The 27,506-nt window shown below is 47.7% G+C and overlaps 9 protein-coding genes across 9 annotated transcripts; 4 read left to right on the top strand and 5 right to left on the bottom strand.

Annotated features, from left to right (window-relative positions):
- Positions 1 to 1,641: 1,641 nt before the first annotated feature.
- V1508DRAFT_354884 (amino acid permease/ SLC12A domain-containing protein) lies at positions 1,642 to 3,290 on the top strand (the record flags this gene model as incomplete). Its single annotated transcript, XM_066936934.1, has 3 exons — positions 1,642 to 1,800; positions 1,855 to 2,245; positions 2,302 to 3,290. 3 exons carry the CDS (start codon positions 1,642 to 1,644, stop codon positions 3,288 to 3,290), a joined length of 1,539 nt encoding a protein of 512 aa, XP_066795799.1.
- A 1,320-nt stretch (positions 3,291 to 4,610) lies between these two features.
- V1508DRAFT_439549 (uncharacterized protein) lies at positions 4,611 to 9,404 on the top strand. The gene is made up of 8 exons (XM_066942222.1): positions 4,611 to 5,038; positions 5,105 to 5,224; positions 5,291 to 5,396; positions 5,464 to 5,712; positions 5,765 to 8,663; positions 8,712 to 8,803; positions 8,869 to 8,989; positions 9,049 to 9,404. Exons 1-8 carry the CDS (start codon positions 4,824 to 4,826, stop codon positions 9,174 to 9,176), a joined length of 3,930 nt encoding a protein of 1,309 aa, XP_066795798.1. The 5' UTR covers positions 4,611 to 4,823; the 3' UTR covers positions 9,177 to 9,404.
- V1508DRAFT_386627 (armadillo-type protein) lies at positions 9,224 to 12,030 on the bottom strand. The gene is made up of 2 exons (XM_066937821.1): positions 11,744 to 12,030; positions 9,224 to 11,685 (listed from the first exon to the last, which is right to left on the bottom strand). Exons 1-2 carry the CDS (start codon positions 11,985 to 11,987, stop codon positions 9,422 to 9,424), a joined length of 2,508 nt encoding a protein of 835 aa, XP_066795797.1. The 5' UTR covers positions 11,988 to 12,030; the 3' UTR covers positions 9,224 to 9,421.
- Positions 12,031 to 12,194: 164 nt separating this feature from the next.
- V1508DRAFT_131346 (cyclin-domain-containing protein) lies at positions 12,195 to 13,794 on the bottom strand. The gene is made up of 2 exons (XM_066935962.1): positions 13,600 to 13,794; positions 12,195 to 13,545 (listed from the first exon to the last, which is right to left on the bottom strand). Exons 1-2 carry the CDS (start codon positions 13,660 to 13,662, stop codon positions 12,562 to 12,564), a joined length of 1,047 nt encoding a protein of 348 aa, XP_066795796.1. The 5' UTR covers positions 13,663 to 13,794; the 3' UTR covers positions 12,195 to 12,561.
- Positions 13,795 to 17,331: 3,537 nt separating this feature from the next.
- V1508DRAFT_354907 (Fructosamine/Ketosamine-3-kinase) lies at positions 17,332 to 18,273 on the top strand (the record flags this gene model as incomplete). Its single annotated transcript, XM_066936936.1, has 1 exon — positions 17,332 to 18,273. The coding sequence occupies one exon, from the start codon at positions 17,332 to 17,334 to the stop codon at positions 18,271 to 18,273; it is 942 nt and encodes a 313-aa protein (XP_066795795.1).
- A 1,317-nt stretch (positions 18,274 to 19,590) lies between these two features.
- V1508DRAFT_417737 (uncharacterized protein) lies at positions 19,591 to 21,292 on the top strand. The gene has a single exon (XM_066940386.1). It carries the CDS (start codon positions 19,703 to 19,705, stop codon positions 21,074 to 21,076), a length of 1,374 nt encoding a protein of 457 aa, XP_066795794.1. The 5' UTR covers positions 19,591 to 19,702; the 3' UTR covers positions 21,077 to 21,292.
- A 62-nt stretch (positions 21,293 to 21,354) lies between these two features.
- On the bottom strand, positions 21,355 to 22,113 carry V1508DRAFT_404409 (uncharacterized protein; the record flags this gene model as incomplete). Its single annotated transcript, XM_066938625.1, has 2 exons — positions 21,355 to 21,591; positions 21,646 to 22,113. 2 exons carry the CDS (start codon positions 22,111 to 22,113, stop codon positions 21,355 to 21,357), a joined length of 705 nt encoding a protein of 234 aa, XP_066795793.1.
- Positions 22,114 to 23,072: 959 nt separating this feature from the next.
- Positions 23,073 to 24,989, bottom strand: V1508DRAFT_417733 (actin family). The gene is made up of 8 exons (XM_066940385.1): positions 24,918 to 24,989; positions 24,833 to 24,860; positions 24,534 to 24,724; positions 24,248 to 24,473; positions 23,908 to 24,194; positions 23,577 to 23,855; positions 23,418 to 23,515; positions 23,073 to 23,347 (listed from the first exon to the last, which is right to left on the bottom strand). The coding sequence occupies exons 2-8, from the start codon at positions 24,849 to 24,851 to the stop codon at positions 23,281 to 23,283; spliced, it is 1,167 nt and encodes a 388-aa protein (XP_066795792.1). The 5' UTR covers positions 24,852 to 24,860; positions 24,918 to 24,989; the 3' UTR covers positions 23,073 to 23,280.
- Positions 24,990 to 25,109: 120 nt separating this feature from the next.
- On the bottom strand, positions 25,110 to 27,311 carry V1508DRAFT_455881 (uncharacterized protein). Its single transcript, XM_066942632.1, has 2 exons — positions 26,592 to 27,311; positions 25,110 to 26,540 (listed from the first exon to the last, which is right to left on the bottom strand). Exons 1-2 carry the CDS (start codon positions 27,029 to 27,031, stop codon positions 25,340 to 25,342), a joined length of 1,641 nt encoding a protein of 546 aa, XP_066795791.1. The 5' UTR covers positions 27,032 to 27,311; the 3' UTR covers positions 25,110 to 25,339.
- Positions 27,312 to 27,506: the final 195 nt, after the last annotated feature.

Below are 27,506 nucleotides of genomic sequence, written 5' to 3'. Positions count from 1 at the left end.
CGGCCAGACCGGGACAAGACGAAGAAGATCGCCAAGGCCAAGCTTGTCAAAGGCTTTTCTTCTCACGGGAACCAAAATATCCTTTTGCGGGCATAAGTTCCTGGCCCCACTTTCATGTACCTTTGAGAGCCATTGTACGGAGCCTAAGTGGTGGCGTCCTCTGGCAGAGACTAAGACATATTGCATAATTGCAAGCAGCATCAAGCTCCATAATAGTACGAGTCGCGCTTATGGTGACTGATGATGAGTACGCCCATTTGCAAATTCAAATCCCGTTAACTGATTCAATGTGATACCCATCAGTAACCGCCCATGGTCCAGCGATTATAGAAAGGATCACGATATGCATGCAGTTTCTACTTAAAAACCTAATATACAGTCACTATGGAAACCTGGCTGCCCTTGCACAGTCAATTACACTTAATATATTATATACATTCAACAGCGTATCTCAACACTACACTACTGTCACATTGGCAAAACAAATTGCCCAGATGTGGTTTGATTCGCGACTCTGGCGCTCCCATTGAAAGGATTAAAACATCCCGGCATACACATCGGCGTTCTAGCAACCACTCTCGACGAAACGTAATAGCGATCATACAAAATAACTACGTAGATGTAAATAATTTACGCCTAATTACCGGCCCGAAAATTCGCAAAGCAAAAGCAAGTTTGATGAGCGTCATCGATAAGTCTACTCCGCCTAAGATACCCCCGATAAGCGGTACCCGGATATGTACCGCAAAACCCTTAACCTCAGCGTCAAGCGCCGCACAGCGAAAACATCTCGGACTTTGCTTAATCTTCAGCCAGATACTCATTATGATATTCATTTCATTAACTTTACTATTGGAACAAGCGGCGCCATACTTGGCGTCCGACATGCAGGGTGGTATTCGGACATCCCCGAAGTCACGAACCTCGCAAATGTTGATTCCGGATTACACTGATTTCTGACATCATTTTATTTCAATAATTCACTTGGTCTCATTGATATTCTGAACTCAAAGTACGGCTACCCGTGCGACGCGGATTTGCATACAATTATGATTCTGAAAAGATCTGTAAATTATAATTTCTGAAAAGAGCTGTAGTACAGTTATTCAATCCAAATTAGTCCACAACTATCAGAAGGAATTAACAGGTGGCTGAACTGACAGACATGTCGTAGCTCACGCTACGACAACTCGGGCGAATGATTGCGTTAGTTACTGTCTTAGGCTCCACTGATGAGAAACGTGCCCAGTATTAGGCTCAGAGCAGAAACAAAGTGCAGTGGGTCTGGGGTACGGTGACTTATGTTGCACCGCGTGGGTAGTTCGTATCAAAATATTGCAGTAGTAGCCGTGCTTTGAGCTCGGGTGTCAGTGCACGGCATCAATTACCGATACCGACTGTCACTCAATATATATAGCCAAAACGCAGTCATTGCACGTTTGTGTTTACTGTCAGAAGGACTCACACTTACTACACACCATGGCAGAAGAATTCGAGAAGACTTCCGATGCAGCGGATGCCCCGTCCGCGGAGAAGGCGCAGCCCGCGGCTTATACTGTCTACGACGATGCACAGTCCGGCTCATTCGACGATGTCAAGGTCGATGTGCATACCAAACTTCATGATGGCGTCCAGCGTAAGATGCAGCAGCGCCATTTGCAGATGATTGCGCTCGCTGGCACGCTCGGTACCGGTCTGTTCTTGGGTTCCGGGAAGGCGATTGTGCATTCTGGCCCAGCTGGCGCATTAATCGCGTACTGCCTTGTTGGCTCGGTCGTCTGGGGCATGATTCAGAGTTTGGTGGGTCTATTCTCCAATATCAGATTCTTGCATATGGTTGGTTAACTTTAGTAGGCTGAAATGATGTGTTATGCTCCAATTTCCGGTGGTTACATTCACTATGCGGAGCGCTGGCTTCATCCTTCCGCTGGCTTTGCACTAGGATGGATGCAGTGGTATTCCGGTGTTATCTCCCTGCCGACTGAAATCGTGTCTGCTTCCATCATTATCGGATTCTGGGACATTGACCCCGCAATCGACGATATCCCTCGCAGCCACTTGATTGCATACATTACCGTGCTCTCTGTCGTCTGCTCGCTCATTAACTATTTTGGTGTTAGATGGTTCGGTGAAGCCGAGTTCGTTTTCGCTATTATTAAGATTCTGCTGATTTTGGGACTGATCATTGCTGGTTTGGTTGTTGATCTCGGCGGTGGTCCTGACCATAAACGTATTGGTTTTCAATGTGCGTCCTCCATTTTTACGATAATTGATGGCGATGAAAATGCTAATAGAATGCAGATTGGAAGAATCCGGGCGCTTTTGCAGCATATCCTGTTGATGGGAGCGTCGGCAAGTTTACTGGTTGGTTCACGACTCTTCTACAAGCTGCTTTCTCGTTTGGGGGTGTCGAATCCCTTGCAATGGCGTGTGCTGAAGTTGAGAACCCGCGCGCAAATATTCGCAAGGCTGCCCGCCTTTTGTTCTACCGAATTCTGTTCTTCTATGTCTGCGGCATTCTCATCGTGGGCATGCTAGTCCCTTACAACGACTCATTACTACTCAACTCGACCGGCGACGGTGCTGCTGCATCTCCATTCGTTATTGCATTCAACCGCGCCGGAATCAAGGCCCTTCCCTCCATAATTAACGCTGGTGTTCTGTCCTCGGCATTCTCCGCCGCCGACTCTGGTCTATACTCTACCTCCCGCATGCTCTATGGTTTGGCCCTCCGAGGTCAAGCCCCGCGCATCTTCGCCAAGACCCTGAAGAATGGCCTGCCGATCGTCGCGCTTAGCTTTTCCACACTCTTCATCACGCTGTCGTATATGTCCCTCTCAAGCGGTGCGCAGACAGTCCTCAACTGGCTCTCGAACTTGACCTCTATTGCGACCTTCATCTGCTGGGGTACTATCTGTGTGACATTCCTCCGCTTCAAAGCCGGCTGCGAATCTCATGGCATAATTCGCGCAGAGTCAAAGTACTTCTACAACAGATTCCAGCCGTTCCCAGCGTACTGGGCAATCTTCTGGTGCTTTGTTGTCGTTATTTTCAATGGATACCAGGTCTTCATCAAGGGCATGTGGGATACCTCAGATTTCTTCATCGCGTACATTAATATTCCGATTGTGTTTATTTTGTTTGGTGGTCATTGGATTTTTGCGGGACGAAAACCGTTCCCGAAGGGGAGTGAGTTGGATATGTATTCGAATATTCCAGGACCAGAGGTTGATGTTGATCTGCACCCTCCCACCACCAAGTTTGGAAAGTTCTTCAGATGGCTGCTGTAGGAAGCGATTGAGGTTATTTGTAATGCAAGGTTTTGCAGCTTGATGTATTCCAGAGAAATCTCTGTTTGTACGAATATGAAATGACTACCACATAAACATTAGTTGCATTATAATAATGACTATAGATTCAATATAAATAATAACAAATGACTGAAGTCATCTCCTGGATGGATCTATCACTGCTTGAATAAGTCTCCCAATTCAAGCTCCCTACCAGTGCTGTAATTGTGAAGGCGTCTACTTGCTGACAGAAAACCAAAAACCAAGATATGGACCAGGAGATGCCTCCGATGCACCACCGTATGCTGGACGATGTCAAGGCAATATTCAAGAGCGTAAATAGAAGCGCAATCTCACTCTAGACGGTCCTATAATCTGGATTGAGTAAACTGATGAGTGATAAATGACTGTAGTAATTTACTCAACAAACACATGTCTGCCGGCGTGTCATCATTCGCCAGCACACTTCCGAGGCGCGCACGCATATGTAAACGCTCCTCCTCGTGAAAACTAAAATTGAGCAAATCCGGTGGTAGTACTGCGGGTAGGCAATGAGTACCGGTGTAACCTGTAGAGCTGATGTATATCGCTCGCACTCGCGGTCTCGCTCACATCTACTGGTCCATAGTGTATAGTTAATGTCACACCTAAATTTTGTCTGCTTTCTTGTAGTCTATTAGATCATTGCTGCGATGGGCCTATTCCGCTGGCAAGCAGATAGAATGCAGTGTTCTATCAGTGACATCAATGTAGGTATTTCATTATATCTGAGAACATGTCTTCCCCCCTCAGCGTTTTGCTTCTCTTACTGATAAACTTGATTGCATTACTTAAAAGTGCCTAGGTCCAATTACGCCGTGATCGATCAGCTTTAGCCACGTAAGTCCGGCTATCCACGACAAACTTAAACCTGCGCGCCTTAGCCTATTTCCAAGTATTAATACTCCTGAGAGGAATTAGGCAACTAGCAGAGGTTCAGAGCATATAGGCCTTGCCAGAAACCATTTGCATATGTCGCTGTATCAATACGGGTCTGAATCCGTCCCTTTCGCGGTCAATCAACCTCGAAACCTCTTGAGTATCTTACAATGACTCGCGCTATAGAGAATTCAATTGCGACGGATTATCAAGCATTGTCGGGAAGTCACGCCATCTACACTTACTTGTGGGACAGGTCGCCTGAGTTTGAGGGTCACATAACCTATAATTGGATAGATGGAATAGTATGTTAAACGCAGTGAGGTTGGCATGTGAGCCCTAACCCTGGAATCATCGCGCCAGGGTATTGTGTCGTCGATCTAGGCGCCACAGAATTGGAGCTGTCGTGGCCAGAGTCTCGCGACGATATCACGGCCAACTGCATCAAGTATTTCACCCGCCATCACCGTAGTACTTTCCAAAGAAAGTGGATTTCAATCAGTCATCTATTTCTGGATACTTACGGGGCAATTGACGCTTGAAACTAGAATCTGGATTGCCAAGTCACCATTCCGTCCACCTCTTTGACATCCAACTGTTTTTTCGAGTCCTAGGATGGTTAAGCTGAAGGAAATCCCCAGGACGGCAACGTTTGCGTGGTCGCCTGGGGCGCAGCTCCCATTTATTGCGACCGGAACGGTCGCTGGCGCTGTTGATGCTGACTTCTCGTCGAAATCGACGTTGGAGCTGTGGGATCTGAACCTTGTCGATAAGTCGACAAACGGGTTTCAGTTGTCGAGCCCCGTTATATCTGTCGGAGCTGAAGCCAGGTGAGTTTGATGTGCCTTTGCGTGGAATGGAAAGAATGGAATGGTTAATTGGATTGATGGTGTTAGATTTCATGATCTGATTTGGGGAGGTATTAATGCTAGTCATCCGAGCGGGTTCATTGCCGGTGCCCAGGAGAACGGAACTTTGATGTTGTGGGATCCTGAAGCTTTGTTAAAGGACGCGAAGTATGTTGGGCTATTTTGAATTCAATTGGTGACGATAATTGGTTATGATGACTGACTCCTGTACAGCTCCGGGCCCATTTTATCGGCGACGAACCACACCGGTGCCATCAAGAGCTTGGATTTTAACCCTGTTCAGGCCAACGTTCTCGCATCAGCCGGATCAAAGGGCGAGGTATGGTCACAAATAATTTCCGACATTGATGACATTAATGGAACGATCGAACTAATGAACCATGTAGATCCTCGTCTGGGATTTAGACAAGCCAAGTGCACCTCTAAAACCTGGAACTGCTTCCTCTCGTCTTGACGAAATAGAATCAGTCTCGTGGAATAGGTCGGTCGCGCATATCTTGGCTACAGCTGGAAACACCGGGTTCACGTCTGTCTGGGACCTCAAGAACAAACGCGAGGTGCTACATTTATTCTATCCGGGACCTGGCGGCGGCGGTAGACGTGGTGTTAGCAGCGTTGTTTGGCATCCTGATAATGTAAGTTGTCACAAAGTTGAAAAGTGAGGATTTGGTATTGATAACAGTGCAGTCTACTAAATTGATTACTGCCTCTGAAGACGACAATTCGCCCGTTATTCTCATTTGGGATTTGCGAAATGCGAATGCTCCCGAGAAGATTCTTAGCGGCCATGATAAGGGTATTTTGTCACTTTCATGGTGTGAGCGCGACAGCGATTTATTGCTCTCAAGTGGTAAAGACAATCGCACAATGTTGTGGAATCCGCAGTCCGGCGAAGTCCTTGGCGAATTCCCGATCGCGACGAACTGGACCTTCGAGACTCGATGGTATGCTAGAAATCCCGAACTTTTCGCGAGCGCCTCGTTCGACGGGAAGATTACAGTGCAATCTATCCAAAACACGAACAAAGCAGATCAAGTCGCCGCGGCACCAAAACCAGAAGGCAACGACTTTTGGAATGCGCCTTCATACGTGGATACTCAGCAGCCTACGTTCTCTCTTAAACAGCCGCCTAAATGGCTTCGTCGACCTGTGGGAGCGTCGTTTGGATTTGGCGGAAAGCTTGTGAGTCTCCAGCTTGACAAAAGCCAAATACCGACGACAAAGTCAATTGTTAAAATCAATAGATTTGTGATTGAGCCGAAGATGGCGTCGGAGACGGAGAAGTTTGAGGAGGCGTTGAAGAGTCAGAATTTGACCTCGATTGCGGAGGCGCGGGCCGAGACTGCGGTGTCAGATAGGGATAAGCATGATTGGAAGGTGTTGTTGGCGCTTTATGAGAAGGATCCTAAGCGGAAGATTGTCGATTATTTGGGATACACTCCCGAACAGCTAGAGGACTTGTTTAAGAAGTTTGAAGGATTGTCTACGGATGAGCCACAGGTGGTTAACGGAGACTCGACCGACAAATCAGGGGAGTCCACAATGCCTGAAGCATCTGATTCCATGTTTGGCGATTCATCCGCCGCTGATCCATTCTTGAGCAGTATATCTCCGCTGCCGACGCTAACTAATGGAGCTACCGATATTCCTAATGTTCCGACAGGGCCCTTCACTATTTTCAACAGCGAGACTGCTGACGCAGATAAATTGATCACGCAGGCATTGGTCCTGGGTAACTTCTCTGCTGCGGTTGATATTTGCTTGAAAGATGACCGTTTGTCAGATGCTTTTATGCTTGCTCTTTCTGGGGACGATGAGTGCCGAAAGAGAGTCCAGCAGGCGTACTTCAAGAAAAACATCAAGGGACCGTCATATATCCGAGTTTTGTCATCCATTGTTGGCAAGAATTTGTCTGATTTGGTCACCAATGCTGATCTTGAGAATTGGAAGGAGGTGGTTGTCGCACTGTGCACGTTCGCTACCGATTCTGACTTCAATTCATCGATGGCTGAATTGGGTGAGAGATTAAGCGCGGCAAGACAGGATGCCAATGCAGAGAAATCATCAGAGCTGCGGCAGAATGCTGCGCTGTGTTTCCTTGCTGGGTCGAAGCTTGAGAAGGTAATTGGCATCTGGATTGAGGAGTTGGCTGAAGCAGAAAATGAAGCGTTGAAGAGCGCGACTGGTGAGCTGTCGCCATTTGCAATCCATATTAAGTCATTGCAGGATTTCATTGAGAAAGTCACTGTGTTCAGAAATGCTGTCAAGTACACGGACGCGGGAGAAAAGACTGACGGATCTGGTGATTGGAATTTAGCACCGCTGTATGAAGCCTACAGAGAGTATGCGAATATCGTCGCTAGCCAAGGGTATTTGGATTTGGCGCACAAGTATTTGGTGTTACTCCCGACTCAGTACCCACTTGCATCCTTGGAGAAAGAGAGAGTAGCCAAAGCGAGTGCGAAGTCGGTTGCTGCGAAATCGGTTTCTGCTGTGCCGGAAGTAACCACTGAATATGCGTCTCGGTATGGTCATGCTGCGTCGACTTCTTATTATAATACTATGTCGACCGCAGGTTATGGGCAGATGCCACTAGCGCCCGCTGGTGTTCCTGTACCAACTGCTACCACTAAATCCGCATACGCGCCAGCTGCGAACCCGTACCAACGATCTGGATCGACAACTACGGCGCCGCCAGCACCATCAGCTACCTACGAGCCTCCGTCATCAAAACCGTACGGCCACGCATATAGATCGAGTATTACGATTCCTGCGCCACCACCACCAGTTCTCTCGCCTCCTACAATAATTCACGAGCAAGCACCATTGCCGCCGCCACCAACCTCCGCAATTACGGGAAACAACAGGGATGCCGGTCACTGGAATGACGCGCCTGTGTTGAAATCATCGACTTCGTCAAGGAAAGCGACTCCAGTTGTCACGAACCAGCCTATACTGTCTCCGTTCCCTGGCCAGCCGCAAGCTGCTCCAGTCCATGCTCCGTATGCTCCTGCCACCAGTTCATCCCCAGCTTTTGGAAGACCGCCAACGACAAACATCGGGCCTCCTCCGATCAACGCCAAGGCCCCACAGTCAGTGACTGTCTCGCCAGTCCAGTCCCCGCCGGCAGTCAAGGCTGCTGTCAATGTTCACGCGCTGCAGGTTGAGTTCGTCTCTGCTGGACAGCCTGTCGGTGTTGTGCCATCCACAGCTCCTACTATAGCTTCCGCGATTCCACCACCGCCCACCCAAGTCGCTTTCCCACCACCAACGACAGCAAGCAAATATGTGCCATTATCGACCACTGAGCCCGCCCGACCGGCGCATTCGTACGCCCCACCGCCTCAGACGCAGCAACAGCCGCAGCGACCGCACAACCCTTACGCACCAGTCGCACCGCCGCCTTCGGTAGTTCCCCCACCATCGGCGCCACCACAGACTTCGTCGTTCGTGCCACCGCCTCAGCCTTCAACCGCGAGTGCTCCATCTGTACCACACGTTCGTGGACCGGCGTCGATTGCTAGAACTGCAACGCCTGTGCAGTCGGTTGTTGCTCCTCCTAGTCCAGCGCAGCCGCCCAAGTATCGTAAGTAGATTGTGATTGCTTGATAGTCTAGATTATAACGAGTTGTAGCGCCAGGTGATCGATCCCATATAACGGGTGACTCAGCTGTGATTTACGAGATTTTGAGCGCGGAGATGGCGCGTGTTAAGCAGATGGTTCCGGTACGGCATCTTTCTCTTGTTGTTAATAATGCGATGAACATTAGATATTAACAGGTAATATGTAGCCTGCTGTCGCCAGACAAGTCAATGACGCCGAGAAGCGGTTGAATATTCTGTTCGACCATTTGAATAACAGCGATCTATTGACCGAAGAGACGGTCCGAGAGATGGTTATTTTGGCGAAAGGTGAGATTCGCGGACATGCCGAAAAACGAAAAATGTATGACAGCTAACGATCAATGTAGCCCTGAAAGCTAGAGATTTTGAGACGGCGTATGCTGTGCAAATTAACTTGTTCACGACGAGGACAGATGAATGTGGCCATTGGATGGTTGGTGTGAAGAGATTGATTGATGTGTCTAGACAGTGCTAGCCGGCATGTGCTGGCTTTATCAGTTGTCATGCATGTATGAATATGCAGTATAGTTTAATGTTCTTATACGATTATTTACAGGTATGAATTTTGATGACGTTAGATACGACTCTTAAAGACGTTGTTAAGACGTAGAACTTGAATGCGTCTGGCATACTTCCGGGCTCGGGAAGAGCACAACAAATCGCGAAATTCTTGTAACATTCTTTAAATAATGTACATTCCGTAGACAAATCAATTACCCGTTACGCGTGCAACTCCGAATCAATTTGCATGGCATCTCCTGCGTCCTCAACGCCACGACTCAGGCCCGCCTCGATGTCCTGCTCGTCCTCAGCACTTAGCGGAGACCGTCCAACTAAACTGTCCATCTGGTAAATCGCTGTCTTTGTCTTCTCTCGCACGTCAAGAACTGGGTCCTGCTTTAAGTATTCTAATTGCTCCCGCGCACCGAGTCGGACGAGTGTCATTGCCCGGCGTCGGTAAATGTCCGCGAAATAGAGCTCGGCGAATGACGAGACGCTTTGCTCCTGCTGCACCTGCTCCGATGATTGGCCGCCGGCTGGGGATACGGTATGGATTTGTCCTGCCGATGCAACATCGTCTGGCGCCCGGTTGGGTTCTTCGACCCATGTTAGATTTATAAGCGTCCACACGCAGGCTAATCTAACTTCGTAATTCTCATGACGCATTAACTGCACTATTTTCCGCAGCACGGCCTCATGCGCAATGACTGTCTCTCTGTGACGATCGTAGCCTGCTGCAATGTGGACGACAATGTATGCAGCCGCAATTATTACTTTGGTGTAATACGGCTGCGTGGAGAGTAATTCTTGTTCCGACTCGTCAATTGGTGGGACTGGACGAAGGGATAGCTTGCAGTCCACGAGGTGGAATACTTCATCCACGCCAACATTATCAAACAGCATGTCGATGTACGTCTCACTTCGCGCAGTAAGATTGCGGAGGAAATCTAGTGCTTGTTCTTGAACTTGAATTTCCTTGTCGTCGCATAATTTGATGATGAGGGGGAAGCCAAGGTGTGACATCACACACGCCTTCGTCTCCATATCGTCGCCAAAGACCATGTGCTTTAGCGCCCACGTGGAATTGAGACGTAGTGGAGTGTACCGTGATCTGGCACCGGAGACGACGAGCGGCAAGATGCCTTTATCCAAAATTGGTTTTCGTAGCGGCGAAAAGTCGAGGACGAGATTACAGACCGCTGCCATTGCAGCTGTCCGAACTTCTAAATCTTCTTCTTCTTCGTCTTCCTCTGCCGCTACTTCAGTAACAGTCGTATGTACCGGCTCGTCATCCATCTGCTCCGGCTCGCTTCCGACGTTATCCACGTTCTCCAACAATGGCCGCTCTTCTTCCGCCGACGCGTCGCCCAGGAGATCCACAATACCGCAAACAACCCCACTTTCAACCATCGTTGTCCGCAGTAATCTCACACTGCGCGACAAAGTGCGCAAAACATGGCATGCAGCAATCTTAACTTCCCTAGTAGCAGGTGTATTGGCCGTGTTCATAACAGCGACAACAACACTGAGTGCGCCAGCCTCAATAATCGCTTTGCGATAATCCTCGTTGTATAATCCCAACGCAGACAAACAGAGCAAGCTGCTTGATAATAACTTGCCGTCGGTCTCAAAGATACGTCCAGGCGCGAAATGATTGTTGGGAGCAACTTGTACTATGATCGAGACAATTTTCTTAATCAGCCCAGCTTCCACGCACCGATCGGTCACATCCCCCCCTTCACGACACAAGATCGCGAGGGTATGCAAGATTCTAGGATCGCATTTTCGTCCATGATCCGGTGCAGCAATAGTATCATCCAGCAACTTCATGAGCGTCGGCACAAGTGTAAGCGCCAGCGTTGTAATCTGCGGTGCGCGCGTCACGCCAGAAGTAGATGTGATCTCAGGCTTGCCGGACGTGTACAGCGCCGTCAGAAGCGAAGCCGCTGATAGCCGCGTTGCTGTGTCGGGCGCGCGCAAAAGCGCCAGTAAAGGGTTTGTGAATTTCGGACCAGCGGCCGCGATTTCGCGGGCGGCTGTAGGTGTTAGAACGTGTGCTAATGCGAGGATTGCAGTTGATTTCAGTTTGCTATCAAAGACCAGGCCAGATGCTTGTGAGCCCTTGAGCGAGCCGTAGACGAGATCGAATAGTGGACCCGTCAGCTCCGAGCTCACAGACTGAGTGGAGGAATGTGATGGCGAAATAAGGGGGACGAGAGTGCACAGATTCGTGAGTACCTGTACATCCTGTCGCGCATAATTTGCGAAACAAGCGGTCGAGTAATGGGATATCAGCTCTGACAACGATTTCGCGAGATCAGGAAACTGCTGCACTAGAGACGGCGTCAGCCGTAATGTCAGCAGCGCCGTCAGAGTTCGTAAACTAGCAATTAATAACGCGGGGGGCGAGTACTGTGTCAGTACCTTCACCAAGGTCGATAATGTCGCGGGCGTAAATAATCGCGAGGAAATCTCGGGATCACCTTGGATACTTGTCAATCTATGGTCCATTTTCTTCCAATTTCTTGCGGCATCACTTACTGTAAGCAAAGCTACCTAAGACGACACCAGCCTGGATACGGCACTCGTCAGATATTGGATCCTTGACTCCATCTTGCGGTGTGCCGATTATAGCTAGCAAATCATCGAGAACCCCACGATCGAGATACGAAGCCTTTTGATCGCTGTGTCCAATGACCGAGTTTTTCAGCGACCGCAGTGCGCCCAGCTGACCGTGTCGATCGTCGCTACGTAGGTACGGCAACAAATCATCTTCCGCTATCATCGATGCAAATCTGGATAACCCGCTGAGAATAGGGAAGTCGTTGAACATTCATGCGCGAAGTGGCACTGAATGTGCAGTGCATATTTTAGTGTCAGGGGCGGGAAGATGGTGGATTAGGGTGGAAACCAGCTGCGCTGAGTTTGTTTTGCCATCGCGATCGGCAAAATAAACCGCGACCAAAGCGACGGGCCATCTCAGTATAGCAAATCATTTTATATCCCTTTATTTTATGAACCTATACCATTAGATAAATGATGGCAATTGATCACCACGATAGACTGCTATTGTATCATGGACGTTCACATATCGGGAAACTAAATCTATCTTTACGTACATTACACACTCCATGCTAAACGAAAAATTCTCATAGATAAACAAAATGCAGGCAGAATTCCAAAATATAACAATCAACGTGGACAAAGAAAATACTCAACCGGATACGCTCTATGATTAACAACACTCATTTTTCTTTTTCTTTTTCGGTAAGACACCAAGCATTGGAAAATTATTGATTTCGTGCGACGTTCTATCAGGACGTGGTGTCAAGATGCATCGCCCTCACTGCCACCTCGTATCATCTTCCCTGCTGTTCAGCTTGCGGTACCAGCGGTCGCTCTGGTTCTGATACTTCCAACACGTATACGGGGCCCATACGCGCCACCATGCGTCTGTAATACTCATCCAACGTCTTTACTGCCGGAACCACTCGCCAGCCGACCCTCACTAAGAACTCAACCTCAAGCAAGTTTAACTCAGCGAGAGAGACACCACCGACCCTAGCATAATGTGCATTCGTGCAGAAACTATCGCAAAGACCTTTGCTTGCAACTGTGGCCGCTGTTATTAAAAAACGATGAACAGTTAGAGAATTTATTGTGAAAGATGAAAATGCGGCGCAGAGTAGATCGATATAAAAGACCATCGACAGCAATGTTGACTTCTCGAGTGAGCAGAACCGTGTCAGCCGATGGAGATAGTCGCGATGAGAGATTAATGGGGGCGCTCGTGAATGGAAACGCGTTAGCTGTGAAGGAACTAGCGGCAGCGCGTCATTTAATCTTATTAGTTCGCTTAGCATCGATGAAATTAGTATAAGCAGATCCTGTAGGTCGCAGTCAAAGAAGGATTGTGGGAGAACCTTAGGTGATGGTTTCGTAGGTGATACTGATCGCGGCCGTGAGGTCGCCGCCAGTGGCTGCGGCGATATTGACGAGGTCGAAGCATTTAGTGACCGTAGTGCCTTGCCCTCTGATATTGCGGAATTAGTATCTGGAGTCGGTGATGGCTTGGATATAATGCTGTCTTTGGCCCTTGGTCGTGATAGAATAGGGGAATGCAGGTGGCCATGTTGGTGGCTGTGTGGTGCTCGCCCGTGTGAATGTGACATATGACGGCCCTGACTATTTCGACTGTCATTGTCAATGGCAGCAAGATTTGGATTTTCACCAAACTGTGACCGTTGGCGAGGTGACGGTTCATGTAACTTTTCACTGGCGCGTTTTGACCGCAGAGTGTTCGGCGACGTTGCTGACGACGGCCGAGGAGAAGAGATCGTAGTCTATGAACATTAGTAACGAGACAAACGAATGAATACTGAATAGGCACTTATTACTTCAACTTGGTTTGCAGTCTCACTCGCCATAACTCCAAGAGGTACTTTGTTTTCATTCTCCATGTCACTGACGCTCAGAATTCTCGACGATTTTGAATCAGGAATATTCGCCCTCGATGCGGTGATGGTCTGCCCATGCAGAGTCTTTGTCTGTCGCCTCGGCCCACCGCACTAGTGCCTAAGTTTTTGTGACACCACTTATCGGCAAAAATACAATGAAAAAGCTGCTAATATTCGCGCTTCAACGGCAGGAGCAACAAAAGGGCTCAGTATCCTGCGATTGTGAAAGCACTCAGACATTTGTCCGTGATCACAACGACAATACAAATTAAATCTCGACCGTGAAACCTGCTAAATTACCCCAGAAGACACGACGAGAACGAAGCAATGTATTACGCGAAGTATTTTCGTCACCAGCGACCAGTTGACTTGTTGGCGGCAGTCGTCGCTCGGAGATCAACCTCGGGGATAGGGGAGGCAAAACGTAAGCCAGACTAACACACAGCACAGATATTCGGAGAGAGGTGCCTTTGGTCCCACAAAACATGTGCTCGCGCACAGAGAATATCAAGGTGCTAGTTTGGTCTCCCAGGGAAGCTGCACATCTGCCTGGTAAGTGCCAGACTGTTGCTCAAAAATGGCGATATGTAGTTATGGCAACATGGGACATCAATCCACTACCCTAGCCCTTAGCAGCTGCATTATTGTGCGACTGCGCCATAAATGCAGCTGCGTAGTGCTTAACCCTAAACCAAAGCCATTTGTTTCCGGTCAGGGGCGAATTTCTCGAACCACGTGCGGCTGTATGCGATTTCCTATTTGCTCCAACTGCGATTCACATCACCACCTCCGAATATAATGCGAAGCAGGGGGGATGAAATCTGTGTTTTGTGAACCCTGAGACGCTGCATCCCTCTGACTATTTTGGCTACATGTCACGCTGAAGTTTTATTTATATATATGGCCATTACAACAAACGTGACACGCACGATCGCAGAGATCTCACATGGAAGCTGCATCCTGATAGTGGAACAACGATTATGATCTTGCTTTGGGTCCTCCATTAAGTAATTCATACGATATGCTGAGCAGTTGTGCCGCGAAATATTGCCACGAGAGACCCTTAATTGGGCCAAACCACCCTGAACTTTCGCAGGATGGTTCTCATGCGATAGCTGCGAATGACACTAAACAACACAACGAATGTTAACGAGGCTGAATTGTGCTGAATTGTAGTCTATGCCTACACATTCGTCGCATTGGTTGCCAGAACTAGTGTGGCTCGTCTATCGCTCAGTGCAAATGCAACCAACTGGAAGTCAGTGGGACAACCGCTAGCTTCCGAGTAATATCAAGAAACGGCCTCCTGGCCAAAATGTCGTGAACTTAGACAAATTCAATTTGTCTTCTAGCTTCATAGCTCAATGATCGTCATCTACTCCTCAACCGGACGTCGATCAATGACGGTCATCCCATCTCTCATATTCGTGGGGCGCCAACCATGCCCTTCCACTAAAATCCTTTTACGCTGACTCATGAATCTTCACATAGACATCCTGGGTGTGGCGTCGAAGCGGGGATGACCTTATGCGCAGGGTCGCGTTCAAAGTCAACATCTATCCTTTGCGGCTTCCGAAGGTTCAAAGACCCGAGGATTAGCCCAGACTATGTAATCAGTGAACTCTCACTAATACCTGTAATCAGCACTAAACATCCACGCTATCAAGACTCCACCACACTTTCTTGTTGTCAGGATGATGCTAGCAAACATGGATGCCATTGCAGGGATCAGTGCCAAGATTTGAAAATGATCTTCCACTGAGAGCTAATCTATACAAACGATTACTGTCAGTTCTACGCCCCGTCCCTTAATGTTATCTTCAAGCAGCACATTTTGAGACACATTTGGAAACGCGAATCGTCGAGAGCCGGCAGACGCGAGTCCAAAGACGCTTCCATTGTGAACAAATATTGCTCTGCAACTATTTTAGATGTGGCACGAGCGCTGTGTCAATAACCATTTCTTGCAAAGAATGCATTTCGCAGCTCACCATAATGCATCGCGAGTGCCAACGATGTTGTTACGCAACCTTCAGAAACATAGCGATGGAAACTTCATGCACCATATAAGCATAAGCATTGCGGCCACTGCTCAGCTCCTGGTACGTGTATACACTTTAATCCCCACGACGCCAGGCGTAAATGTCACAATAAATTTGGTCGGCTGTTTCTCTGACAGTCAAGGAGTCAATACAACAGGATAGCGCACGGTAGTGTCTGTGTCGCGAGTACCGGGGCCAGTGATAAAGTTCCCTCGTTAACATTTGCGTGACCTTCACCACGTCGTTTATGTTCCTCTTCAATGCAGAGTTCACGTTGCGTGATCATTGGCGCCACAACCCAATGTCGCTATAAGCCCGATCGAAGCTTCAAGACCTTCTTTGAAAGATATCAGTTCGGAGGTGCAGCAAGCAGAAATCGATTTGAAGTTTGAACAGATCCTTGTATTCCGTAAAAAGTCTGGTTCTGTCTTACTCTCCGATAAATAGATGGTCCGCGAGGATGCGCGCGAGTCTGTTCCACCCAGATCCTTCGACTCATAAAAGCCCTAACCCACTGTGAAATGTCTAATCGCCGTCCTCATGTTGACTGGATCTATCTCTAGAGATGCATCTACATTGCCATATGTAATACGTGAAAAAGCCTCCAGTAGTCTCCATCACCGACACTCACAACGCCAACTCATTGAATTGACCGGCTACAAGAATATCATCATTAACGGTCTCACAACGTAATTATTCGCGCAGTGGTCAGCACAAAATCCAAAGTTCAAGGTCACGCCGAATAGCGATGGTAACGGTAGAGCACTCCTGTCAGTCCTGGCGCACTTCACGCATAGACTGTATCGGGATGTATCAATTCAAGTTCCATGCTTAAATTCCATAAAATTATTCAATAAGAAATTAAATAGCCGCAATCCACTTAATATTCGTTTCTATGGTGGTGTCGCGGATGACCTCGTCTACCATACATTATAATTGACATTTTAGTATAAATTATAACGATTAATTGTGTTATAGCTTCTAAGAACGAATTGAGTCTTGTTTTGATTGCAAGCCAGTTGTATTACTAGCTATAATACGTAACATGTCTGGCAGTTTTACATTGTGGAATGTCCACGACCAAATGTTATCAATCTGCAGTTGCGGCCATACCAAGAAGAGAACACAGTTCCCCGTTCGATCAGCAAACGTTAAGCTTCTTTGGGCCTCCTTAGTACAGTTGTGGGAGACCACACTGGAATCGTTGGCGCTGCAATTATTTTTTTGGATTGATAACTGGTGATGGAGCGTGCTCTCTGGGGTGAAGAAGGTGTCAGGGTTGAGACTGCAAGAGTCTGTCCCGATGACGGAGTTCGGTATTGGATATAAAGCAAGTCACTATCATGTATTGCCCAGTAGCCTAATTTGGCTTAAAAGATCGTATTTGCCAAAATGATAACGATTAAATGACACACTCTCACATGTTAATCAACTTGAGGTTTAGGGTCCGTTCTAAATGGAATCAATATGTAGGTAAGTCATATTGGTTATCGCGAACATCACTTGACATCATACTCGTCGAGAGGAGCAGCCTACCCACCTTACATCTGAATGCCGATCTGTCTCTATTTAATTCTGCCGTTTAACATAACTTTAATTCCATTGATATATGGGCAACTTTGGATCTAGCATGAGCCAGCTCGATCTCAATCCCGCAGTCCTCTCTGCACTCCCAGGTCCTGCAACAGACTACACGATCCCCTCCTCATTCCACTCCAGAGCCTCATTCGGCACCACAACACATATCAATAAATGCGGTGTACCAACATATTTCCTTAAATACGCCAGGTCAAAAAAATTAATCGAGGGCGAATATCGCGCATTACAACTAATCTCCAAAGCAGTTCCGGGCCTCTGTCCCGATCCTGTTGCGTCAGGACTGTTTAACGATGGATCGCAGTATTTCGTTGTTGCGAGTTTTTTGAAGGACTTACGGTCTGGGTCTGGAAGAGATTGGGAGCGCAAATTGGCGGAGAAATTGGCAAAGTTGCATGCAGAGGCTACTAGCGATGCGTACGGATTACCGGACGGTCTCCCCAGTTGTTGCGGAGCTACCGAGATGCCGAACCCGCCGACGACGACATGGTCGGAATTCTACGGCGTGCATAGATTGCAGTTTATTCTCGATGAAAACACGAGGGCTAATGGGCGTGACATTGACTTAGATAAATTGGGCAACAAGGTCGTGGAGAAAGTGGTCCCGCGGCTGTTAGATGGGATTAAGTCGTCCCCTTCGTTAGTGCATGGCGATTTATGGGCCGGCAACGCGGGCGCAATAAACGACTCCGAGACAGGCGAGACGGTTCCAGTTATATACGACGCATGTGCGTTTTACGCTGACTCTGAGTTCGAACTGGGCATTATGCGGATGTTTGGTGGATTCAGCTCAGGTGGATTTTACAAGCGGTACCACGAACTTGTACCAGAGAAGGAACCGAGGGATGAATATGAGGACCGCATTCGTCTCTATAGACTATTTCACGAATTGAATCATGCGGCGCTGTTCGGTGGAGGGTGGTATCTTGACCAGGCTAAGAGCTCAATGAGAGCATTGATTGAAAAGTACGCATAGTCATAGAAGTTATACAGAGTACACACGAACGTCCCGTCTCTAATTGGGGAGATTTTGACATATCTGATGATAGACGTGGCATAACAGTTCATATGTATTCGTCATCAGGGATAATTGACCGCGCAGTTCCTGTAATGAGACGCCGTCCCAGCATGGAGATGCGAAAATCCGCTGTAGGTATTTTCAGGCAGCGAAAACAAAAAAGATTCATGTCATTTCACATCCGGCGACACTGGGCCATCCCTGACGAACTGGTCGGTTGTGGTCGAATAAGTTTGCAACGGAAGGAGATCCGCTTGTTCATGTCTAGAATCTCCACCGCTGTTGCCTCTTTGGCTGCAAGAACGAAGGTAGAAGGCAAAACATGTCGCGCAACCAGGGCGTCGTGGTTAGGGCTGATCTCGATGTTCTGCGAACAATATGACACGAAGACTTCATCGGCAAAATAAAGTTGTGAGTTAGCTAATGCGCTGCCTCGGGCGCGCGGCGGCAGATTGAGCAAAGTTTTCTCCGGATGCGAGCTTCCGCTCAGGAACAGCCTTAGTCTTTTAGGGGATGGCCTGTAATAACGCGTTTCGGCTCGAGGATGAAACGACTAAGTTGAGTCTTTTTAATAAGTAGAACTCCTGCTGTGTTTGCTGTGTATGGTGCATCCAGTTTAGTCCCGAAATTGTAACTACTCCCACAACAAGATTTTATTACGTTAACAGAATCATACATAGTCCCTTAAAAACGTAAATAACCTCATAGGCGCTTTACTGTAAGTCGTTTGCACCAATTTTTATTTGAAAAAATTAATAATTGAGGGACCTCTACCACGAAGAAAATTGGGGGTACGAGGGTCCTTAACTATGGGACAACCGAATTATGCAACACAGGGTTTTAGGGTTTTGTAAAGGGTAAGGGTTTGGTTTACCTAAAATGGTTAGTGTATTGTTTTTGAAGCTAGTTTGCTTTAGACAAAACGCGTATCTGACACGTCAACTACAACACACTTTCTCGATAACTACAATTGCACTAAATCCCACCAGTTAGTTAGAAATATCAATGGGACGAGGATCGAAGAGGTCACATAATGGAGAAGCGAATGCGAAGGGTGAGGAATTGATTTTGGGTCTTGATATATGCATTGTTTTCTTAATACTTAACAGACGATATATACGTCCAAAATTATGATCAAATATGTTGTATATCTCCACCAATATGTGAGAGTTATGCAGTCAAAATTATGAAACAAAAATAGAGTTTTTTGGGACTAAACTGGATGTACCATACCCATGAAGGTACAACAAGTGTCGGCAATACCGTGCGGCTCGATGCTGCAACCCTGTTGTTCAAGAGTATTTACAGAGCAACAAATGGTCGAACCTGTACTGTCCATCTCGTACTAGAGCTTCTCTTTCCAGTGCCTCCTCCACGAGCTGTTCCAATGCGTCTGCGTCCCATCCGTCAGACACGACTGGTCCTTATCGTGTTTGCTGCATTATGCTTCGCCGTTAACTTGTACTACTCTGCGAGAATATATGGTTCGTTTGGCGCCAGTGTCTTGACCACAAAGCTCATGAGAAATGCTCCCACAGTCCGGACTCCACGTGAATGCGTTGACCCATATAAAATGCCGGGATATATGTACACAACCGAAGATCGAGAGGAGACCCGTTGGATTCCATTCTACCCGTCCTTCTTTGATCTCCCAGAGCTTCCAGAGACTGCGTATCCGCATCCGGCAGATATGGGCGACATTTTACTCAACAATCGCACAGTTGACGATGTAATCTTGAACACAGCGCCTGTTCCTTGGTTCCGAATGTTGAGAGCGTACTACGCGTATCTCAAAAAGGTCGCGGATGCCAAGGAAAGTCGTCATCCAGAGCCGGAACTGACCGCGCAAGACGATTTCGTCCGCCTGCACATGTCCTGGACCAAGAACCGGCGCATCCTACTGATGGGCGACTCCCTTGACCGGAATCAATTGCAATACATATGCGAGGACATGGGACAGCCATTCGTCGAAGACGGCGGCGGCCCACATCTCACGAAGCAGACTACGGCATATTGCCATATCCCCCTCATCAACATCACCTTTGTGCAGTGGCATATCGCGGGAATGTATACATTCCGCCCAGAATGGTGGTGGATGCCCATGAAATTCGTCAGTTTCGAAGACCGGTTCAAAGAGATCTTCAAACCGGTGTCAATGCATAGAGTCATCGGACCTTCTGGATCCGGACCTGACTTGATACTGATGCAGTCTGGGCTATGGGATCAAGTTGCATTTTTGTCTGGTGCCCATTTTTACCAGATGCAGGCTTTGCCGGAGAAGGATCGGACGAAGTTTGTAATCGGGCGCCCAAGGCAACCCTTAACTATGGATCAACTGCGGTTTGTATCCAAGCGGTTCATAAAGTTTGTCGAGTTCATGAAGGATGTTTTCGGGGATAACGTGCCAATGATGTATCGGTCCTCCAACGTTCGTAAAGAAGGCAAAGATGAAGATGCAGGTATTTTGTCCATCGACCGCATGTTGCGTTCCCTTGTCACCACGAGGTTCAACATGGAGATATTCGACTGGTCCAGACTTGCGTATGGCGCGACAAGCGAATATAAGGATTTCATTCATTTCAGTAAGGGCCGAATGTCATGGCTATTCTCTGATATGCTCCTGCATTACTTGTTTCGAGTGTCTGGGGGTGTGGAGATCGAGGGAGTTGTCAAGGTCTGGCCGCAGGAGAAAACCATGCATGACTTGAAGGCGAATTGGGAAGTGTGTCATGATCATCTAGTCGATACAACGAATCGATAATTGGAATTTGGCTGCATTCATGAGTTTGGAGTAACAGTTGTGGACTCATCATGGGACATAGGATTGTATTATAGATTTTTATTTGGCACTTTGGATTGTAGTATAGATTTCTTTGCGATGAGAGACGAACGAACAACAGTGACACATTTAGGCCAGATGTGGAACAACCGTTCACCGTCAAATTCTACAGTATATCTAAGAACAGATCATGAGGACATAGGTCTCGGAGCAGCAAGCTCAACGCCGCTACTGTCCTCATCTTCTGCCTCGTCGGACTTTTACCCCATTTCACTTCCATTAGTATCGGCAGGCTGTCCATCTGTCTGAACCGGTTCTGACGGCTCCGTCCTACCAAGGACAGGCTCACTAAACTCTTGTTTTGGGAACTTGACATAAAAGTCATCCCAATCCTGCTTAATCTTATACTCCATCTCTTCCATTTGTTTTGCTATGGTCTCCTCTTCTTTTTTTCTCAGTATCTTCGGTTTGTAGTATACAACTGGGACTGTTGCAGTCTTCAAGTAGCGGGGCATGCTCGCGCATCATCGCAGTTTTGCTGCTTAATGCACTGTGAGTCCTCCGATACTCGGCCAGTCGACTCCGTTTAAGCCGATCTTCGCGTATCTGTCGTTCCATATCGAGTGACTCTTTCCTCTGCGATCGCGCACCCTTTTCTCCACTTCTTCGCGCTTACTGGTGACACGCGAACGACTCGTTTCTTCCTGAAACTTTCCAAGCGACGTGAGAAGCATTCCAAACATGCGCTTATTTCGGCCTTTTTCTTCTGCCGCGGCTAGTGACGGTTTTCGTCGAAATCGTTTTGGCTGCTCGGGCACCGCAGAACCGTGGCGTTCTGGGAGCTGGATGTTCTCATCCACCAGTGGCCCTGATATCGAGCGCGAAGGTGACGGCGTCCGTGATTCAGAGCGCTCTCGCTTCGAGGAAAGTGTGGCTTCTGGTTTGACGACGGTAGATGGAACTACTACGGTCGGCATAGTGACGCTGACGCTGGCATCCACATGGCCTGGTTCACTCATTTTTAATGCATGAAATTATGAAAAAAGACCGGCTGACAAATGCTATGCTAATTTTTACTCAGTAGTTAGGCTCTAATTCGTGTCTCTGAGAACGCTTATAACGCCACCAAGCGATCAACGAGAATGCTGAATCTTCGCTACTGTAAATGTACAATAGAAGTTGTCAGATTCGATAAGCGCTAGATTCGGGTCCTTCAGCACGAATGTAATTCTTAGAATGCGGTATCAGCAAAATAAAAGATCAATTATAATAAACAAAACTGTTGCAAATCGTGATATGACCAATAAGTCACGGCACGCCCATCTTTACATGCAAGACACTGCGTCATCCATGCTCCTGATTCAAACCATTTGGGTGGGACCTGGAAAAACGTGCTGACCACAAAGCCGTCCGTGGGAATCGAAATATATAGCAGACGATGTGTAAACAGATTCCAAGAAGAACGATACTGAGATCACAGGACTGCAAGACACACATGTTTCATATTTCATTTACATCCTTCCTGGCATTCACATACTGACGAATGCAATCAAAATATCCGTGCGCCGCCGTCGATTAATAAAGGTATTTGTGTCTAGGGTCCTCGTCGTCCTGGTGAACTCCATCTCACTCCGTCTTGTCCAAAGCATCTCGCTGCCATTCAGGCAAATCCTGGTAATAGCGGCTGCACAATAGATAATTGGTTGCTGTGCTTTTTGATTACTCGTTGTCGTGCGCTCATTCGTTTTTCCCGTCGATCGGCATGATTGGCATAGCGTCAAGTAGTCGTAACTACTCGAATCGGGCAAGTTTGTTTGATATTTTGACTGCAATGTTTTCCTTCAAATAAGGTAACCAGAGTGAATGGTCAATGGGAGATTTTGCTACAGATGATTGGACTGAAGCAGCAGGAGCGGCTGACAGGAACTAGCTCAGCCGTTCCTCTCCATTCGTTAATTGCTCGGGGTTATAGTATATCTCTCAGCTGCGTGGGTAGCTGCGCAGGTACAGTAGATTGAAGGACAAGAGCTATCTCAATAATATTCCTGTATCGTCACATACAGTAGCGGTTTCCGCGGTACGTGATAACGTCTAGTCACGTAGAAATATATAGCTGCAATATATAATGCGAAATGGACAGACTAAACGTACAAGTATAGAACAAACACATGACCCTTAATCACTCTTCATCTTGGGCCCAATTTCTCCAAAATGCGAGGTCCTTGCTCTTCCCACTCATCCTTCGAAATCCACCTACGTCGTAGTTAGTTTACAGATCACAGAATCAAAAGTTAACATTAGTGCGGTACGTGGGCGAACTTACATATGCTCCTTATCCGCCATGATGTTGGCCAACACCGCGCCACCCAAGAAAACCATATGACGACGGCGAGGTGGATCCTCGATTCTGACCTTAAATTTCTATACCAAAAATTAGTATAATGCATCCTCCACGCGTCCCCAATGACAAGGCGTAGCATACACTTAATCGCGCGGGATCACCATTCAGCACTTTCGTCAACCACAGCTGCTTCAACTCCTTTTCCAATCGACTAGGCAAGCCAGGATACATGCTCGACCCACCAGACAAGACGATGGCGCGGTACAGGCTTGATCGGACGTCGACGTCGGCTGACTGGATAGTGTTGAAAAGAAACTCGGCGATACCGGGTTGCTCGACGTCGACAAGATGTGGTTGGAACAGACATTCAGGAGCCTCAAAGCGCTCTGATCCAATCTTGATCGTACGGCCATCAGGAAGCTTTATCTTCATTAATGCTGTTTTCTGATTAAAACTTGAATGGATTACGTACAGTGTAAGACTCGACCAGAACAGTCGTTTCCACGGCCAGCTTGGCGTCTAACTCGAGATCGTAACTAACATAACATAGCTTTTCCTTGATTTGTCTGACGGTTTCGAAATCAGCTGTTCGATTGAACGCATATCCGCGGCGGAGCAAGAGGTTGATTAGCTGGCGCGTGACGTCTCGACCCGCGACATCAAGACGACGGGTAAGATGGTTGAGCACGACAGATTCGTAGACAGGCACAATGTGAGTTACACCATCACCTGAGTCGACGACGACGCCAGATGAAAGACCTGAGGCATGTTAGAAATTGGTCTTCGAGATCTCATGAGCGATAATATCATACCCTGAGCGTACAGTGCCAAAACTGCCTGGATGGCAACATACACGCCACCAAAGTTGTAATTTTCAAACATTGTCTCGACCATCTTTTCTCGATTGCTCAATGGATTCATCGGTGGTTCGGTCAAAAGAATCTTCTTGCCGGTCGGATCGATATTCATTCGCTCGTAGAACGCATAATCCCATAGGTGTCCCATATCCTCCCAATTCTTAATGATTCCGTTCTCCATCTATGTCAGCCCCTAGTTGTCAGCCCACGCTCGCACTGATGACTGTAGATGTAGCCATACCGGATATGAAATCTGCAACATGGTGCGCACAGCGCTGGCTTCGTCGCCAGCCATGATATCCTTAATTTCGACATTCCCCGTACGTTCCTCCGCTCGCAAGATCGGACGGCCGACGATGGACGGGAAAGTATGATCCGGGAAATTCGTGCCTCCACGACCAATCTTGACGAAGCCGGTACCTTGGTCGAGGACTATATCAATCAACCGGTTAGCCACGGCATCGTTTGGACGATAATTACGGACAGCATCCCGTAATAGCTTACTAAAACGAACGCGAGAATCAATTCAGAATAGCTTACCAATAGGTTGCTCCGCCATGGCGATATGCTATTTCAATAGTTAGCAAGGGTCCAGTGTCTGGTGAGACGTGGTGGTCTGCAATACCTTACGTATATATACCAGAACCGAGGACGGTGTAGTCTTGAGAGATCTAAGCCCCAGCCCCGGGACCTGCCTACCATTAATGGCAGGTGCACCCAACACTGCGACGTTTAAAGCTAGGAATTCACGAAGTTTTTATATGTAACACAATGCTAATTGCGCTACGCCATGTCCCGTAGTTTACAATAAGAATCATATCTGTACGCATCATTTGATAAATGTTCATAGCTGGGAATCCTTATTTTGATTACCTCCCCTCTCGTTTTACAAGGACCACAAATGCACGCCCAAACCGCAGAGTAAAGAATCTAGAGACTACCAAAGTTACACAAATGCGCAACACACCAACGAAAGATCATACAACACTGCCGCCCTTACAATATCTCTAAACTAAAATAAATATAAACAGTTCCACCTAAATACGGTTAGGCACCTCCGGCTGTCGCAGCGTCTTCGATAATAGATTCTCTATGCGTAATCCACCTATCATTCTGTCCTAGCACGCGCCTGCGTTCTTCCTCTGCTGCGGCGATTTCCTCGTCCGTGATGGAATCGGTGTCGCCCCCTATTTCCTGCCAACTGGCGTACGCAAGTAAAACAAATGCAACAGCAATTGTCAGACCGCCGACAATTGCGCCGAGTGTTAACGGAGTCGACAATAAAATCCAATCGCACAGCGCGACGAGAAAAATTGTGAGGAGCGCAGCGACACTGGAGAGAACCGGGGATGTTAGGGACATCAAGGTCAGAAAACTTCCCGAGAACGCAACGTTTGCTAGGACTGAGACGATTAAAACCTGCAGCGTCTCGCCTTGAGGAATTTCAAATTTCTCGACACCAAGGATGTGGAGAATTGGAAGCAGTATCCACAGGCATGTAAAAGTGAACAAACCCATCGATGACCCGAACACGTTTGCAAAGAGTGCGGACCGCCGAACTGATACAGAAGCCGGCGGGCACGCAAACCGCTTGTACAGAACCTCATATAAGCCATACATAGCGGCGCCAACTCCAATAACAATATTGCCCATCAGCCTATTGGAAGCGAACTCGTCCGGAGACGGCGACGAGCTCTCGTCTCGAGTATCATCAGGAGTCCAGGTAGAGGGGACGTATGAATCGCCGTATGCAACGATCAGCACACCAAAAATGGCCAAACAGACGCTGAACGCCTTGGACCACTTGAATCTCTCGTGCAACAGCGGCACCGAAAACGCATACGCGAAGAACGCCGAGCAGTTGTAAATGGCGGTTACATCGCTAGGTGTAGTAAGATTCACGGCAATATACCATGTACTTGCAGCGATAGTAAGCGCCAACGTAATAAGACTGGTCGTCCGAATCATGTACTGCAGTGGCGATACCTTTGAGTGATTCGAAGCCGCAATGATGCTGAGTGTAGACAAAATTGTACGCTGGTGTTTCTTATAAATTGTGGACAGAGAATGTCGCGGAGAACGGAGCCATAAAAATATTAACTGAAGAGGAAATAGTATAATATAGGAGCTATGGGTCACGTAGAGCATGAATATTGGCTTTTGATAACGCAAATCCTGAGCTATATAGCCTGCCGCCTCGGTCTGGATTACAAATGATGCCAGAGCAACCACCAATGCAATCGCAGAACTATAATTGCTATTAGTACAAGTATCGCGTATTTACAGATTGAGAACGTACTATAAATATCGTCTGCTATTAGATAAGCTTGCTTGAAAATCTGACTGCACTGATCGGCCGTCGTGATCGCCCCCGACTTGGGGTCCTTCGAATTCGTCATAATCATCATCCAGTCGCGCGTGTAGATACCGGTATTCTGACCGATTAATACTACTCCGATTAAACGGCGACGACATTATCTGCGGTAATCTCCGTCCACCGAACGTGTCTCTCTGGCTCGCGTGACCACCACCAGATCCTGAACTACTCATGTTGCGACCGCCAGTGACTTGATGTGATATCGACCGGTAGTCTGTTTCGTCGTCCGAAGAAAGTGCAGAAGAGTCGTAGGCTGCAGATATCGAGCCAGTGAGGGACTGAGTGGGAGATAACAGGTCGAGAGAGTCAGACCTCTTAAGGGGTGGGCCTGCTGCTGGCTTAAAGCCATTGGAGCTGGACATGGTGTGGCGAATAAAATATATAGGCAGAACGAGAAGTGGCGGCCAACAAACAAAACGTTAATCCGATGAGACTCCTCGGCAAGAATGCGGTCTCAGTTGTGAGTAGCAGCAAACACACTGCAATTAGAGTATGACGGCAATGTGTGTTGTGCTAGAGATATTACGAGAATGTGAAAAGCCGAGGCGCATTGAGCTAACCTGGCGATAAAAGACATCCGGTTCCCCGGATCGAGACTTGACTCACGCGCCGCGCGTGGCCCCGTCGCCTGGTTGCTGAGCCCGAACAGCGCCAGCTGGAAGCACCATCGCACTTAAATTATATAATAAATCCCATATAGCCTGCCTACAGTGGTGATATCATGTGGAACATAATCTAAACGGTATAACATATTTTATTGGCACCGCATATACGCAATCGATATAGTAACTAAATTATATGCGGGCAGGAGGGTCAGATTTGATTAATTGCGGTGTT

This window comes from Lipomyces doorenjongii (assembly GCF_038497915.1).
Source record: "Lipomyces doorenjongii strain NRRL Y-27504 unplaced genomic scaffold V1508scaffold_25, whole genome shotgun sequence".
NCBI classification, from domain to species: domain Eukaryota; kingdom Fungi; phylum Ascomycota; class Lipomycetes; order Lipomycetales; family Lipomycetaceae; genus Lipomyces; species Lipomyces doorenjongii.
This window is presented reverse-complemented; position numbering and strand designations above follow the sequence as displayed.